The sequence below is a fragment of the Nesoenas mayeri genome (genome assembly GCF_963082525.1).
Source record: "Nesoenas mayeri genome assembly, chromosome: 17".
Classification (NCBI taxonomy): Eukaryota; Metazoa; Chordata; class Aves; order Columbiformes; family Columbidae; genus Nesoenas; species Nesoenas mayeri.
The window spans coordinates 11,937,374-11,953,641 of NC_137565.1; the positions used below are offsets into that span (position 1 = coordinate 11,937,374).

The window sequence follows — 16,268 nt, forward strand, 5'->3', positions numbered from 1 at the left end:
AGGCTGATGAGTTAAGGAGTGCTTGATGACTTTTTAAGTCCACCTGTATGTATGAATCACACCAGCAAGAGGCCAGCACAATTTAAGTTTGCTTCATCCATTAAACATGCACTTGAATACAGTGCCCAAGGGATCACATACAGAAATCTGTTGTGAGGGACTATTTTTCAGTAAGGTAAATATGTTTCAAAAACTCTGAAAAACTGGTCATTTGTTGCTAGTGGCCTATTTATGATCATGAGCAATATATGAGCTTTCCCTATACAATTGACATCTAATCACTATTTCTTTATTTAGATGGAAGAACTACACTTCTCCATTCTTCGAAGTTTTCCAATAGTTTATTTCTAAGGGAGTTGCTAGAGATTAGCCAGAACAAAAGAACAAACCCAAAACCAAACAACAAAAAACCCAATGTGCACAGAAACGCTCTAGGAAAGTACTTTCTGCAAATTTTAACAAAACTGTGTGATCTATACTTACACTTCAAAAGCATACACAGAAGACAGATAGGAAATGGAGAACAGACCAAGCAGATACTAGTATGCTCCTAATTTAATTCTTCTGTCTAAAGTTGGCTGGGTTGTCCAAAACCGAAGTTAGGCTGAGGAAAATTCTAGCAGCACTTTCTCGAAGCACAAAGAATCCAGGCCAGTTGAATATACCAATATCTTAAACTGCACCTGCAGAGATCTAAAGATGCTGCACTTGTAATAGTGAGGAAAAAAACCAAAACACCACATTTCAGGAACTGTTTCCCTAGGAAATATTTGGTATCAGAGAAAGTCTGTCAGTGTCACTTCATACAAACAAAAGGAAGTCTGTGAAGTTTACCTCAGATCACTAAAGAAAATAAGCTGTACTAGCAAAAAATGTAACAAACTCCGCTCCGTCACACACACCCCACAGCATTATGTCTGACAATGGCAGGTTTAACTGCCTCAAAATAATGCTACTTTCCCAGAAAAATCAGCCAACCCTCACACGCTAAACTAAATCACGGGTTATTTAAGGTATACCCCATATGAAATGGGAGACACGACTGCAGAAGCACGGGTGTCAAAGCCTGGGCTGAGTGAACAATGAACCACAGCACCGCAGTGGTTTTGCTGCATAAGCACTCAGTCTTTACTCGGCTTTAACAGCAAGTAGTAACTTGCGTTAAAAAAAGGAAAAAAGGCTGGTCATAAAACCCCAAATGAGCATACACTTAGAAGCAGTTATTTAATCACATGAAATAAGGACATAAAATACTGTGAACTCTGGCTCATTTCTCTAGTTAAGGCTGAGTGATATTTTCTTCCTAAGCCGTTAACAGCATTTCACTGTCACTTGACCTCTCATATTTCTGATTTTTCTATGAAAAACAATGACCTGACAAGGGCACGTTAACGATTATGAAGGAATACCGTGATATTTTGAGCGTTATCTCCTCAGATGCTGTAAGAGCAGCGCTGAGGTGGGCGAGCTGCTCCGGCTGGCGGGAACCTGTGTGACTGAACCGGCGGGAACCGGTTCTGAGGCGCCTCACACCTGCTCCCGTACCAGCCGCATCACCCACAGCTGTAACTAAGAGCCACCACACCGCCCCCCTGGCAGATTTACATCTTGGTGGGCACAAGAGGCTTCTGAAAGAAGAAAATCTGTCCCTCACTGAGAAATAACATAAAAAAACTCCACAAAGCTCCAAGCATGGGCAAGAGCCCTGTCACTTTCTGATAGGATCCAAAAGAAACTCAAGGCTTCTGTCTTATTAATCAAGCTTTTTCTAAACACAGGATAAAACGAGTCTGTAAAAATCAAAGTGTTATTTCTATTTTTACTCAAGTCTACACACTTACTGCTATTATTATAAATTAAATACTTACGATGTTAAGATTTAGTATGACAAGCAACAACAACAAAAAACCCAAAAGTGTATAACTTAAACTCAGTTATAAAACTGGAGAAGTGAGGTACCTAATCGGACAGATTCCGGGTAAACCACCACCCTAAGTCACCTCGACAGCTACTTTAATTAGACGACTTCTGAGATCTCCGAATTTGCAAAAAGAAGTGAAATACAACACAAGAAGATGATGATGACCTGAAGAACTGCAGTAACAGGAGGAATAAAATGCAATAGTCCAAGATAACAGGTCATATGCTGAAGGCCTAATAACAAGGTAATCCTCAGTAAGCTTAAAAGCTGATAGCTGGATTAAGAAGAAAAACTGTAAGGGTATTAACTAAGCACAGAATAACTTTGCAGACAAGTCATGTATATATATATATATGTGTATGATCAAGCTGAAAGCAAGCAATGCCAGGATACACAAGGCCTGTCAGAGCCAGGAGCCAGGAGTTACATTTCACCCTTAATACTGTGCACAAATTCAGACAAATTGTAACACACGTGTAAATGGGACTATGGTAAGAAGAGAGTTAAGATGTTTTAAAGTTCTCTGTTAAGATATGCACCACATCAAAAGGGTTGAGGGTCAGGTACAATTATTCTCTGTAAACACTTCAGGAAGGTGAAAGCTTTTTTTTCCCCCTATTATTTCAAAACATCTCCCCAACAAGAATGCAAGCAGAAACATACATGGACATTATTCTTTGTACGAGCATTTAAATGAGTCTGCACAGCATTTTCTGATACATTACCAGAGTCAATACCTTATGAGATCTATCTTTATCCTGTGTCTCTTGCACTCATGTTCTACCTCTATAAAAATGCGGTTTAAGATCAATAATAATATAAATGGTCCGTAGATAACCTACATTGTTTTAAATATCCAAGTGAAATATTTGAGTGCAATGGTTTTTCTTACCTTTCCAGCAGATTATGGATTGCTTTGAAGAGCAGGGTCCTACACTCATAGGAAAGTCCATTCTCCCACAATCCTTCTTCTACCACTACAAAACCAAAAAATGACAACATGCTCAGAACAGGCAAACAAACATTTACATAAAACGTCAACATGCTTAGTAAAGGGAAATGCAAACATTTATACAAAACATAACTCCAGCAGCTTTAATTTTCAGCAGCAGCATGTTTAGGAAACATTTCAACTATTACCTACGTTGCCAAAGTAGCTTTAATCTTCAGTTTTTGGAAACACCAACTTTGATTTAATAAATAAATAAAGCAAGCCCACAAAAGTATAAAAGCAAACACATTTGTTCATAGTATTCAATATTAAAGCAAGGCGCTGAGAAATTAATGATCCTTCTTCGTCGTGACTGCTGAGAGACCCTTTAGACCTTAACTGCAGATGTAGACAATCAAGAAACAAACTGAATCACTGCAGGTGTGAAATCAATTTACATAACTTAAATTATCCTGAACTCTCAGTGTCACACTCAAGTTAAACTCCCCCGTTGTACTGACTTAAACTATTGTAATACGCAGCAAATATATTCAAAAAACAGCCTTTTTTATTCCAAAATAAAACCTGTAAACTCTGTACCAAACTACAGAGATTTTAGAAAGTTCAATAAATAAATAGGAATTGATGAATCTCTTACAATGAAACAGCCACCTGAATGAGTATCTGAGGGATACTCAAGCCTCAAAAATACCTGCTGTCCTTATTCTACTGCTTTTGGATGCTTAAAGTACCACGAGTAAAACCAGTTTTGTACACCTCTACCAGATTCTGCATCTTCTGGCTGAATAAAATTTAATCTCAGCTGCAGAGTAAAACCAGATGATTAAGTAACTTTGTTATGAACTTGTTAATTGCCTGAGTTGGGTCATTTCAATTTAACAATACTCTGCAGACTTTAGAAATGCAAACGTAAAATTCTACAGTGCAGTAAGAACCAAATACTTAACACCTCTGCTTGGCCAATTTAAGGGATGAAACCTTCCAACAGCACGTCTATCATGCAGAGATTGTTATCTAAGTATAGTTTATGTTTGTGTTTAAGTTAAACCTTCTTAGGGGTTTCTGCTGTATGAAAAATACTAATATTACCAGTAGTATTCAACTACAGCTTCAAAGCCTCAAAGCCCAGCTTTGTTCATTATTCTGCTGCTTCTCCCAGTAACCGTAAGTCATATAACCTCAAACAAGTAGTAGCACGTTTTTTTAATGTGTAACGTTGTGATATGCTAATACTGGTAACAGAGTCCCTCTCCTCTTACAGAATGAAGAAGCCAGGCCTTTGGTACGTAAATCACCTTATGGAATAGCACAGATTCTTTCTCAGAAGAATGAAAAGGCTTTTGGGCACAAGCACGAGCCAAATCTCTTTCCCTGTAAAACCATTAAAGGCCCTTTAATGCTTGCACAACCCTACTGACACTGAGTATGTAACGCACCACAGCTGTTTACTAGATAGAACGTCGCATGGCCTCAAATTTTGTGTTTAAAATGGTGTTCTTAAGAAATTTCAAAATCTCCATGCGTTTTCAGAACCATTGATGTATAAATTCTATATAGCTCAGAACTACCACAGCCTAAACTGTGAGACTGGTCCAGTCTTGCACTTCAAAACTACTCAATTCTAAAGTATCTAAAGAGTTACACACAGTACGAGAGAGACTACACCTGAGTTCACCTCCATGAAAACTCCATATTTAAATAAAAATTCAAAATTTTTAGACAGTGGCATGAAATAGGCAGAATTTGTAAAAGCCAAAAGAAATTCATTGTTACCTGGCACTAGGCTTAAGTTTCAGCCTAATCCTATCAGCGCACCTGTGCCCGAAGCCAGCACTGACCCTGCAGGGAGGATTTCATGTAAAATGGGAGAGACGAGAATCTCACAGAATCCCAGAATGTCAGGAGTTGGAAGGGCCCTGGAAAGCTCATCCAGTGCAATCCCCCCATGGAGCAGGAACACCCAGATGAGCTGGTGTGACACACAGACTAACAGCAGTCGAATGGGACAAGGGAAAGGATTAAGTCTGAAGTGGTATCAATATTCAATTTTCCAAATTACATCTACATGACATTTTCCTATAATAAATTACTCTCTTGATTCCCAATGTATTAATGCACTATACTTACTGTAATTAGCTCTAATACTTCTTTATCCTACTAAAAAGGTTCATCTCACAATTGAGAGTATGTAGTTATGGCTGTTGCAGTAAAAACAGGGAGAAAGAAAATGAGAACTATAACATTTCACTTCCTCTCCGCTCTTTGGCTTCCTGATCCAGTCTCCACAAGAAAAGAGCTTAAGTAACTGGAGCAGGTTCCAACTTCGAGACGCAAATGGTGACCAGTAAAACTTGGCAAAACACTAAAGATCAGACTATCCCTCCAAATTGAAAAGTAACAATGTAACTAGATTTTAGATTTTCAATAATATTTTAAATTTTAAATTCCTCCTAGAAGATTGAAGCCTGGGAAATAATTGTTCTCTCTCTGTTTACACAATGATTTGTAATGCTTTTAACACAGAACACTTCCAACCCAAGCCCTCATCAGCCTTTGGGTGATGCACCACAGCGGGCTCAGGCTCACAGTCAACAGGAAGCGGGTGTTGCACATGGTCAGGAACAGACCTACGCCAAGCACCTATATCCTGTCCCAAAGGTATGTTCTGTCACTCTAGTTGAAATATTTCTCTTTAGAGGCAACAAATTTGGCACTATCCAACAATGATTAAGGAAAAAATAAGAAAAATAACAACCCACACAAACCTTCTGGGGCAAGAATCAAGGGAAGATTGAACCTGAGTAAGATAAAGAGCATGACAGAGCAGGTAACTACATGGAAATCAAAGAAAGACGACAGTTTTGGGGAAGCAGCAAAGCAGATGGGACCAGAGTGTGGGTCACCACTAGCCAGGACCTGGGGAGACGAAGCCACCACTAATCCCATCCCTGGCTGGCCCCAGTCCCATCATGAACACGACATCAGACTGGGTGACCTCCAGGGGTCCCAGCTGCTCCTCACCTGTGTCATCTGGCAGATCTACTGACCCTCTGCTGGGAAAGATTGGTAGAGACAGACACCTATATTCCTCTCTATCTCTGCACATATAGCTCTGTATATATACTACATCATCTAAGCATGTGTACATCCTAGAGTGATCAAGGATGACAACTGGGAGCAGCATTTACTTCATCCCCTTCTCGCTGCAACACTGGGATAACTTTATCACTACCTCAGCAAAACAAGCAACTACTATTTATGTGGGGGTTTTGTTTGTTTGTGTTTCGTGGTTTTGTTGTTGAGGTTTTTTTTGTAATGACGTCACCTTTCAAAATACACAACTAAGTCTATTAATACTCCATCTCTAAAAATACAGATTCTTGGAAAAAATGAAGAAGGCGAGCTCACGCCACCTCTGCCATCAACTGTAATTCTAGAAACTGCTTAGTTGAGATAACCCATCTGACTGCCCTTAGTACAGCATTCTCAGTATACACTTTTTAAACCCAGTGGAGATGGAGAGCATTAAAGCAGCGTATAGATCCAAAAAGAAGTGTGACATTTTCAGTATGTTTCAAAAGAGAAAAAAAGACTTGAGACAGCCAGTTTTGTACGGGGATGTTCTATCAGTTTATCTGCAGAGGCATTACTGTTTCAAGCTGTAAGATGAAGTGAAAATATAAATAGTCATTAAAATTTTCATGGAAACTAAATAAAACACCAGAGCAGTGTTTTATCAGATAAAATGGCAAAAAATAACCCAGTATAAGCTGGCAGGGCACTGTCTAGTAAAAATGAAAGTTACTGTTAGAGCTGAGCACCTGCGTAATAGCGTTACCCAACAAACAAGGGTCTACAGGAATAAGGTAAAAAAAGCTTCTGGTTATAACAGCTGAAAAAGAACAGAATGCAGTGGTTTCCAGTTGCAAAATCTTCCACGGAGAAAATAATTTGTATTGTCTCATTGCCAAGATATTATTAACAGAAAATCAAAAAAGAAAAAAGGTGTCTTTGACACTTATCAAAATGGATGATGACAGAGGTGCTCAGTCTCACTGCTGGGCTCCATCCAGAACGGGAATTAATTGGTAGCCTTTGCATGTCAAGTTTTTAAATGTTTGTTGTCATTTTGTTTTCAAAGGTTCAAAACATGAACAGAACATTTGTGGTGATTTTTAAGTTTATCCTTGCAGATTGGATGGTAAAAGAATTAAAGGCAACTACGGTAATTTAGATTTACACTGGAAATTTATAATTTAAACATACATTAATGAGCAGCTTAGTTGGCTTGGGGGCTTTTTTATTTTCAAGTCAGAGATATTAAGGTGTTCAAAGTGTCCGATGATTTGTATGAAGCCAGCCATGTTCTCAGGAGCCATTATAAAAATTTCAAGGAGAGAAGTCACAGCAAAATATCAAAGCAAATACTTCAATAATTTGCGGTCTCCCAGCAGAGATACTGGAAAGATAATAAGATCTCTGTTCTGCTTCGGTGACCAAACTGACATATTTTACTTAAAAGAAATATAGGAAGGAAGGAGAGAAAGCAAGTCGAGACTGTGTCGGCACTGCACAGACAGTTATACCTTTAAGAAATTCAGCCACCCACATTTTAATAATTCAGGTCACACTCCCTTATGCAGTTTAAAAGTAGAATTAGTTTCAAAGAATACATATTTCCTCAGAGCTATGTTACATATTTCCTTTTAATGTATCGTATTGCAGCAACAGCTGAAATGAACGTCTAGACATCAAAACCGGGCTTGATTCCCACCTACTGCTTTTTTACCTCGGGCATCAAAACTAATGAAACCCATTATCCAGAACACTGACTTCAGTTACCGCATTGGCCACTGCAAATGTGAAACAACACTCTGGGACAGGACCAGCTATTCAGCCATTAAAATGACTGAGAATCGATTTCTTGCTGCAGAAATCCTGCAGGATTAAAGCAGGACGCACGGGACAAGGCGCTGACGGGGCCTCCTGTGTCCGGCTACGGGAACGGCAGAGCCTCAGCTACTCGAGATTTGCATTCACAGCATTTTACGTTCCCTTATACTCGTTGATATTTTGTCTCCTCGTCACCATGAAATATGAAGAATGTGGAGGTTTTTCCCCCGTGTAGATACATTTTATAAAAACACACGGCCAAATAACTAACAAAATCAGAAATTCAATTACTAAAAGCAAGCATTTGATTTTTCATTTTAATTTTTATTAACTGTGCCCTTAAAACAATATTTCAAAAACCAACTAGCATTTTGAAGCATCATTTCTTCTAAAAATTGAGTTGAAAGAGTAACAAAGCAATGCAACGGTACATTAATTCTGAAAAACTACATTATGCCCATAAAAATCCAATTAAATGCAACGCTATTGATTGATCATCGTTATACTGCCATTGATCACCTTGTAAAATCTGTGTTTGAAGTCATTAGTGATTAAATTGACTTATTACTAAATCAGATTCAACCTACTTAGAGATTTAATTTCCTTGCGCTGGTTCTGATCACAGGGAAATCACACTGCTCGCTGCACGAGTGCTGACAAGTCATCTTGGCTCTCTGTGTCCCCCCAGCCACAACCAACCCAATAGAGAAGAACCGCTCCCCAGAAGGATCCCTTTGTGTTGATCTACTTGCACAAAGAGCTCACACAAAGCGCTGAGAAGATGCACAGAAGCATTTCCAACAAATGACCTACCAAGGTGTCCTGAACAGCTCCAAGGGAAGCGGAATAGTCACCAAGCCTGAGCATCACTGCTCGGACACGGCCCAAGTTTGCATCTCAACGGGCCACATTTTTCTCCACAAAACTCACACTTCTGCCTACAGAACTAAAAACGTTGCGCTTCACAAAAAGATAAATAAAACCTTCAAAGGCAACAGCTGCTGAATATCACAGGAATGCTACGACGCTTTAATTGTTGCGCATCGAAACAGAAATTAGCATAATAGCTATTTATTGAAAAACAGATGGAAGGTAACTATCTGCACTTAGATTATGTTAGCACTGCTTAAAGTGTTGCTTTTATCGCTTCCTTGCTCCCAGTAGGTACCAATTTGTTTTTATAAAATATACATTAAATGCTACATTCTCTCCCTGTCCATACTCTCCCGCTCCGCTGTTCCTGCACAGTCTCTTCGACCACAACGCAGATCTCTACAGTGGAATTTTCTCAGTCTCATGGGCAACTACACAACATTTCAAAGGGCACCAGGACAAAACATGTAATCACTTCTGGTTCTTTAGAAGGTCACTTCAAAATATTCCAAAAATCCATGGGTAATATTTAACTTCTCCAAAGCCAAAATTATTATCTACAAAATCAGTACAAACATTTCTGTGTAATTACAGCTCAAGTCTGCTTTTTTGGAATGCAAAATTCTGAGCAGCTCACTTGAGAGATGTAACAGATTCCAAATAAACCAGTTCAGTTTGCTGTGTGGTTTTTGCTTTGAATGTCTTTTACAATCACCAGCTCTGTCCCAAGAAAGAGCAAAATGAACATAAATATGGCACAATGTTTATGCTGCTTCCTACAGGAAAGCTGTTTGCAGTGCTCTCATGTGCCAGAAAATTCCCCCCAAATCCCTGATTTACACCTTTTAATTTGTCCCACTATGGGCTTGTGTTAAATCATTTAATATTTCTTTGCAGAAGTATTTCCCACAGATGAAAAGACCAAAATGAACCTGAGCATAGTGAAAATGGACGGAAAGCTCGGAGTGATTCTCCCCATCTTCCTCTGAAGTGTTCGGGGATAAGGACGCCACTAAGAAAGCACTTTCTCAACTTCACTCCTGGGAGTTTCGAGCATTTCCTCCCACATTTCTGAACTTTTCACTTTCCGTTGCATCTCGTTTCCCTCTTCAACTCTTTGGCATAAGGGCATTAAGAAATAGTTTCTCAGAAGAACATAAAAGTAGCCCAGAAAATGTGAAGGATTTTTTTTTTTTGAAGTATTACTTTGCTTTCCTAATCCCAGGAAACAACCTCTGCTCTCCAAACTTGATTTGTTCTGTTTCAAATCTCCAAGTTTTCTTAATTTCCTCCTATTTTCAGTGGCCGCCTTGGACCTACAGGCAGTGCAACCCACCTTCCACACATCAGCTGCAAACCCCCCACTTCTGGCTCCTGATCCTTCCAGATTCAAAGAAAATGAAACTACTGAATTATATCTGCATCAGTAAGAGCTTCCTCTCTGAACTGATAATGCAATGAGAATGTGGACTTTTCTTTTTCTTTATACCTCAATGTTGTTTTTCATCGAAAGCATATTTCCCCATCCCCAACAGCTGAGGAGCTCTGCTGGAGGTGAAAGGGCAGCGAGTGTCTTCAAAAAGCAATTAGAGCAAGTTCAGCCATCACCAGAAGAACATGAGGCTTGTTCTTTGGAAAAATACAGTTTGTATTAATCCATACTTGGAAAGCGAAAGGAACCAAAACTCTTCTCTCATTTATAAAGTATGCAAGACGTCATTCTTGAAATGCAGATAGATCATTTTGGAAAGCAGTGCCGGGATGCTTGCTTCCCTCTTCTCGAACACAGCTTTGCCTTAAAAACAACTGGCACGGCTCAGGGCAGCCGAGCGCATTTTGCGGTGTGATTCCAACGGGATCGGTGTCCCCTCCTGCCCTTCCATCGCTGCTCCGGGCCCGCAGGGTTCTCCCTGCTCCCTCAGCTCCCAACACCCATCCCAAAGAGCATTTTCCAGGAGGCTCAGCCCTGGCCCAGCAGCCCTGCAGCACGACCAGGACAACACGGAACACGACGCATTAGAAACACGTGGAGTGACAACCACGGAACCGCTTCTCACCACCTTTCACGGCTCAGTCCGCGGAGCCCCGTGCACCCCCTCACACAAGCAGCACATTCACAGACAGGAAAATACAGAATCTTCTTTAAGAAAAGCAGCTTTTTTCATTATTTGCTGTTTTACATTACGCTTGCAGGCTGCAACAGTTTTTAATGGATATGCTAAGATTAAAGACGTGTAAGAAAGACAAGATCTCCAGCCCATCCAAGGAGACATTTATGGAGAAGTCAAGGGTGTGATGTTGCCCGATCTCTCCCTTCTACCCCGCTGGACAAAAACCTGCAACATTTCCACCTCTGTTGTATACTTATTTAACCAAGTCAATATTTGGTTTTCCATTAGCTAAAACTGGAGTTCACTCTTTTGCATAAAAATTAACAATTGTACCTGTTTTTTCCCAGTTCTCACTTGCTTTCAGTCATTACCTACAGCCTCCAGACTACCATTGTCTTTTTTTTTTCAACGTAACGGTTATTAGAAATAACAATTTTCACTAGAAAGTCTTATTTTCTGTATCTTACTTGTAACGCTGTATTGTGAGAAAACAAGATTTTGATTTAAGAAACACTGGAGAATACTTTTATAGCAGCCTCCCATTTTAAACACACTTCATGTACCACAAACCACCCAACGGCTAAAGGTGAAGTGGGAATTATAATGCTAATTCCGTTACATGTAAAATATATTAGATACGTCTTGAAAAGGAGTTGAGCAAATGCATTTGCCTCTAGTTTATACATCACTTGAAAAGAATGTTTTCAAGCTTATTTCACTACGTTTTTCCTACCTCTCTACTTGAATCCATGATAACACTGTACACAGGAGAACTACAAACTGCACTTTGCAAATTTCTTCACTTAAAAACTTATTGAAGCAAAAGTTGAAGCAATTTCAAAAAATATGCAAACCCCACCCAGCAATCACCAAATACACAAGTAGTCACTAATTGTCAGCAATGGGCTAAACCAAATTTCATGGTGCTGGTAGGGTTTTGAGCACCGAAGTTAAGCAAGGAATCTCAGCGTGAGGGCTGATTCACACTGCAGAAGGAGAGCGGGGGGGATTCAGCAATAACCTACCAGTGCAAAAATGCTTCTCATCAGACATGATGCTTGGAAATGAACTCCTGGACTTGCCCAAGAAACTACGTTTCTAGTCTTTCAAGTTTTGTTACTATTTTTTGAAAAAAAACAAAGAAAACGCATCTGAAGTTTAGGTATTCAAAAGAGCAGAAGTGGTTGAAATGAAGTCTCGGACTTTTTTCAAGTGTGACAACGCAAAACATTCCCCTCACATCCAGGTCTGCTTTGAGAGAACAGACTTTCCAAACCACAGGCACAGAATAAAAGACCAGAAAAGAGTTGGGAGACAAGACAACCAGACTTTGTCGTTTTGTTTCTCCTTCCCAGGGCTGCAGCGCTTCCCACAAGGCAAGCAAATATAATCTTTGCTCTTCTGTGAGTAAACGCTTAGTGTAATTTGCCACTATTTAAACTGAATAAAAATGAAATACCAGCTTTTGTGCAACACGACCACACGCTGAGTCCCATCGACAACACGGGCCGATGTTTCGGCAGCAGAAAGCCCAGCAGGGTTTTGAAGCCAGGGAGCCGGCAGAGGGAGCTGCGTGTAACCGGTTCTGCCGCCTGCACCACCGTCTGGTTTTCAGATTAAGGAAAAGGATACGAGATCATACATGCTAAAAATAAAACTTCTGGGAAAAAAAAAATGACCACATCCAATAGTAAACATTTAAAAAGTGGGATGGCTTTGAACAGGAACAGTTTAATTGCTGCTTTTGAAATAAAAGATTCCATATGAAACAGCTTTAAAAGCAGAATAACATCATTGAAAAATAATCTAGTCGAAGTGCCCAGTATTAAATCCATACTGTGATCCCTCGGGAAAGGCTAAATAAGATCTTAGAAAATCCGTATGTCTGTTAATTCCACCGGTTGAAGAGACAACTTGTATATTTTCAGGCACCTTTCATTTTTAACTAACATTGTTTCACACATTTGGTCTTTCCTGGAAAATTTTCAAGTACCTTGAGGTTCAAATTGACCCTTAAGCAGGTGCCCCAGGACTCAGGTCTGCGCTGCCCCGAGGCAGCTGCTTTACAGCACCCAGCTTCACTGGGCTCTCGCTGCAGCCTCAGCACAGGATGCTCCGACTCTACAACTGAGCGACAGAGACGTGCTTGGATTCTTCTGCCCCCTCCACAGAAGCCTTGAAACGCCGATGAGCCACGCAGGGCTGTGGGTAAGGCCGGCCCAGGCCCGGCAGACACAGAGTCCTGCCCCAAACCACAGCAATACCGAAAAGTGAAACCCAGCCCCTCTCCCCCCTGTTCCCCAGCTATTTCAACCAGCTTTGGCAAGCAGCGAATACTACAGATGTGCTTTCTGCTGGGGGCAGAAAAAGTTTCTTAACCAGCATATACTTATAAATGAGAATATATTTATTTTTATTCTTATTTATAAACAGAAGGTGTTACCGAAAAAAGAAAAGAAGCCGACACAACATGGCATACAGCATTGGGGATGGAAATAAACCACATTACTGAAGACTGGAGAGCCATGCTGGAAATATGTGGATCCTTGGAGTTGTGAACAATAATAAACTAAGCATAAAGATTTTACAGACTACCTGACACCACCAAATATGCAACTTTTCTCATAATCATTAACGCTGGATATATATTCAGCAATTATTAATTGAAAGCCAGTCCTGTTCTACAAAGATCTATTCTGTAAAGGTCTTTTCTCTGGGCCACAACAAACAGAACTGCCAATGTTCCCCCGATGACGAGCAGCGACGGCCCAGGAAGAAACACCAACTTCCTATTCAATCAAAAAAGTGATGCAGCTTCTGACTCCTTTGTACTTGGAACTCCTGTTAAAGATCAGTTTGATAAAATCGGAGAAAACGTATGCACAAAGCATCCCCCTTCCCAGGCAGCTCCTGCATTCACCGCCGGGGTTATTTCAGTAGGAGCCATCTCCCCCACTGCTGGTTCTGCAATGCAAATGGAATATGTTGTTCACTCTACAGTCCGTTGCCATGGATATTAATGTGATGTCATAAATTGTTACATCTTCATTGCAGAAACAAAATGAAAGGGCTTGTAAGCAGAAGAATAAGAACTCATCTAAGAAGGCACACTGAAGAATAAGCAACTGTTGTACAAATCGCAGAAAGAAGAGAGGCACAAATTCGTATTCTGATTTAGTACTGTTCAATGTTTATCTACATAAGAACTACTTAAAAGATCACAAATTGCCTGATTTTACTATTTCGTTTTATTGGACTCTTACCTGCACTGTGGAATCTCCTCAGCAACAAACAGAACGGCACTTGCGTAATTTTATCTTTTCACCATCATTGGAAACAACTTGTTTCCGAACTCCTACCTTTTATTTCAGGCAGTAGTTAACCATCCCAGCGATGTCTACGGGACCCTCTCCTGCCTTGCCTTTTATTCCAGCTCCTTTTCCATTCACCAATTACATTCATTGATACGCGCCAATTGCAAGTAATTTCGGAAAAATCAGGGCTGTGGATTGCCCTTGAAAATTATTATCTACATATGCTTGTGAAGTTTTGCTCTCCAAGGACTCAGTAATAAACAGTAAGAAAATTTGCCTTTGCTTTATTAAAACAATTAACACTATAATGTTAAACTACTTTCTCTGTAGATCTATACAAAGAGAGAAGGACAGAATAATTTAGCTTAGAGAAAAGTACAATACAGTGTTATAAAGCACATCCAATGTTCACAGTCAATTTACATCTTCTAGGATGAGGAGAATCCAGGATTTCTCTCATTCTCAATTAGTCAAACTGTCTTGTTTAATCTTTTTCCCAAACAGTTTAGCTTTTCTGAAAGTGGATTTAACGAAGTCAAAAGACACAGAGCAAATGGGGACTGAATGGGCATTTCTGCCCGCTCAGACCTGCCAAGCAAAGATCTACGTGGGAACGAGAGCATTCCCAGTGACCAACATCTCCCCATCTCCTGCCACCGCGCTCCCCAAGGCTCCCAGAGCCACCCAAGGTGGAGGCAGCACTTGGGGAAGGAGAATTCTCAAGCTGTCTAAGCAAATCACTACTGTGATGCCCCCCAACCTTCTCAGAAACCAAGTTACTCCTCCTCAACTTTTGAATCTTGCCTTTGCCAGCTCAAATAGGAAAAAAAGCCTCAAAACTGGCCAATGTTTGAGGCCTTGTGGCTCTTTTATCCAAACCTACTAGTGTTATGACGAGTAACTCACCTACTTACAATGGTATATAAAGTGTTTTTCCTCTTTCTAAACTTACTTGAATTGCATATGAAGCAGAAAAAAACCCCAAGCCCTTCCATTTCAAATCAGCCATCCAACACTGACACAAGTTCAGACAACAGAGCAGGTCTCATCTTTCACACGCTAAGATGATTTTCCCTGGTCTTATCTGTGGCTTCCGCTTCCTCATTCAACCTAATGAGAAGTCTTAACCTTTTCTTCACTCTCTCACTCCTTACCTCTCCATCATAATTCAGCAAATACCTTTTTGTTCCTATGTCCTACTCATTCAGGGGAAAGAAAATGCAGACAGAGAAGAAATACATAGAATATATATAAACACTTGCCATTCCAATCTCTCCGAAACTCAAACGGCTACTGAATAGCTGAACAAATAGAAAATAAGAAGTTTCTTGACATCTTTTAAAAAAAGGGGTTTTGTAACTGCAGCTTTATTAGTCTTTGGAAAATGTTCTGCGTCCTTCTCCTCATCTGTTTCATTTACTTGCTTATGACATCTGCTACTACTATGAACATACACACTGAGCAGTAACTCCCAGTTACAAAGCGCCCAGTCCCGCACAGTGAGCTCTGTTTCCTTGCACTGTTACCATTAGCATCACTTCCACAGCAGATGCACACGTGTGTTGTGACATAACCTGAACGCCTCTGTTAACCAAGGCTCGTCTATACACCGTGTTCCTCCTCCTATTTTTAATTCAGTAGCTTAAAGGGCAAAACAGCCACAAACCAACACCGTGCTGGTCAACACTGTCTTCTGGATACAGGAAACGTGACACAGAAGTGGTGCCATATGCAAGAACGTTACTGGGAAAAGGGGCCAGGCCATGGCGTCTTATCCTCCACCTGCAGCCTTCAGTTTACACCTAAAGTGAGGCCTGGCTTAAGACCCAGAGCAACTCAAAGGAAGGACAATATTGCCACACACATGAATTTGTTTCTGAAGTGTAACCCTAAAGAATCAACGGGGAGTGCCACCTGCTACCTATCGTGACTTTTCCTTTGTACTGGTATTTTACATGTTCCACGTGCCTATTTAAAGAAACCAGGGTTGTTAATGAATTGCTCACTTCCAAAACACTTATTGAACGGGACTGTTCAATTCGATTCCCAGGCGCTGTAGGTACCTCTATTAGAAATAATGCATCTCTGCTGCAGAGGCCACCAACACAGGCATCCCAGGGGAAACTCGGCCGTGTGGACAAGCAATCGCTACTGTACAATGAATAGTACAAAGAATTTCTCTTCCTTGAAGGTTATTCCTCCTA

The 16,268-nt window shown here is 40.4% G+C and overlaps 1 protein-coding gene across 1 annotated transcript in view; it reads right to left on the minus strand.

Annotated features, from left to right (window-relative positions):
* MED13L (mediator complex subunit 13L) overlaps nucleotides 1-16,268 on the minus strand; it is a 188,498-nt gene that overhangs the window by 101,006 nt on the left and 71,224 nt on the right. The window contains exon 3 of the mRNA XM_080355133.1: nucleotides 2,814-2,898. Coding sequence (XP_080211259.1) covers nucleotides 2,814-2,898 — 85 coding nt within the window. The remainder of the gene's footprint in view (nucleotides 1-2,813; nucleotides 2,899-16,268) is intronic.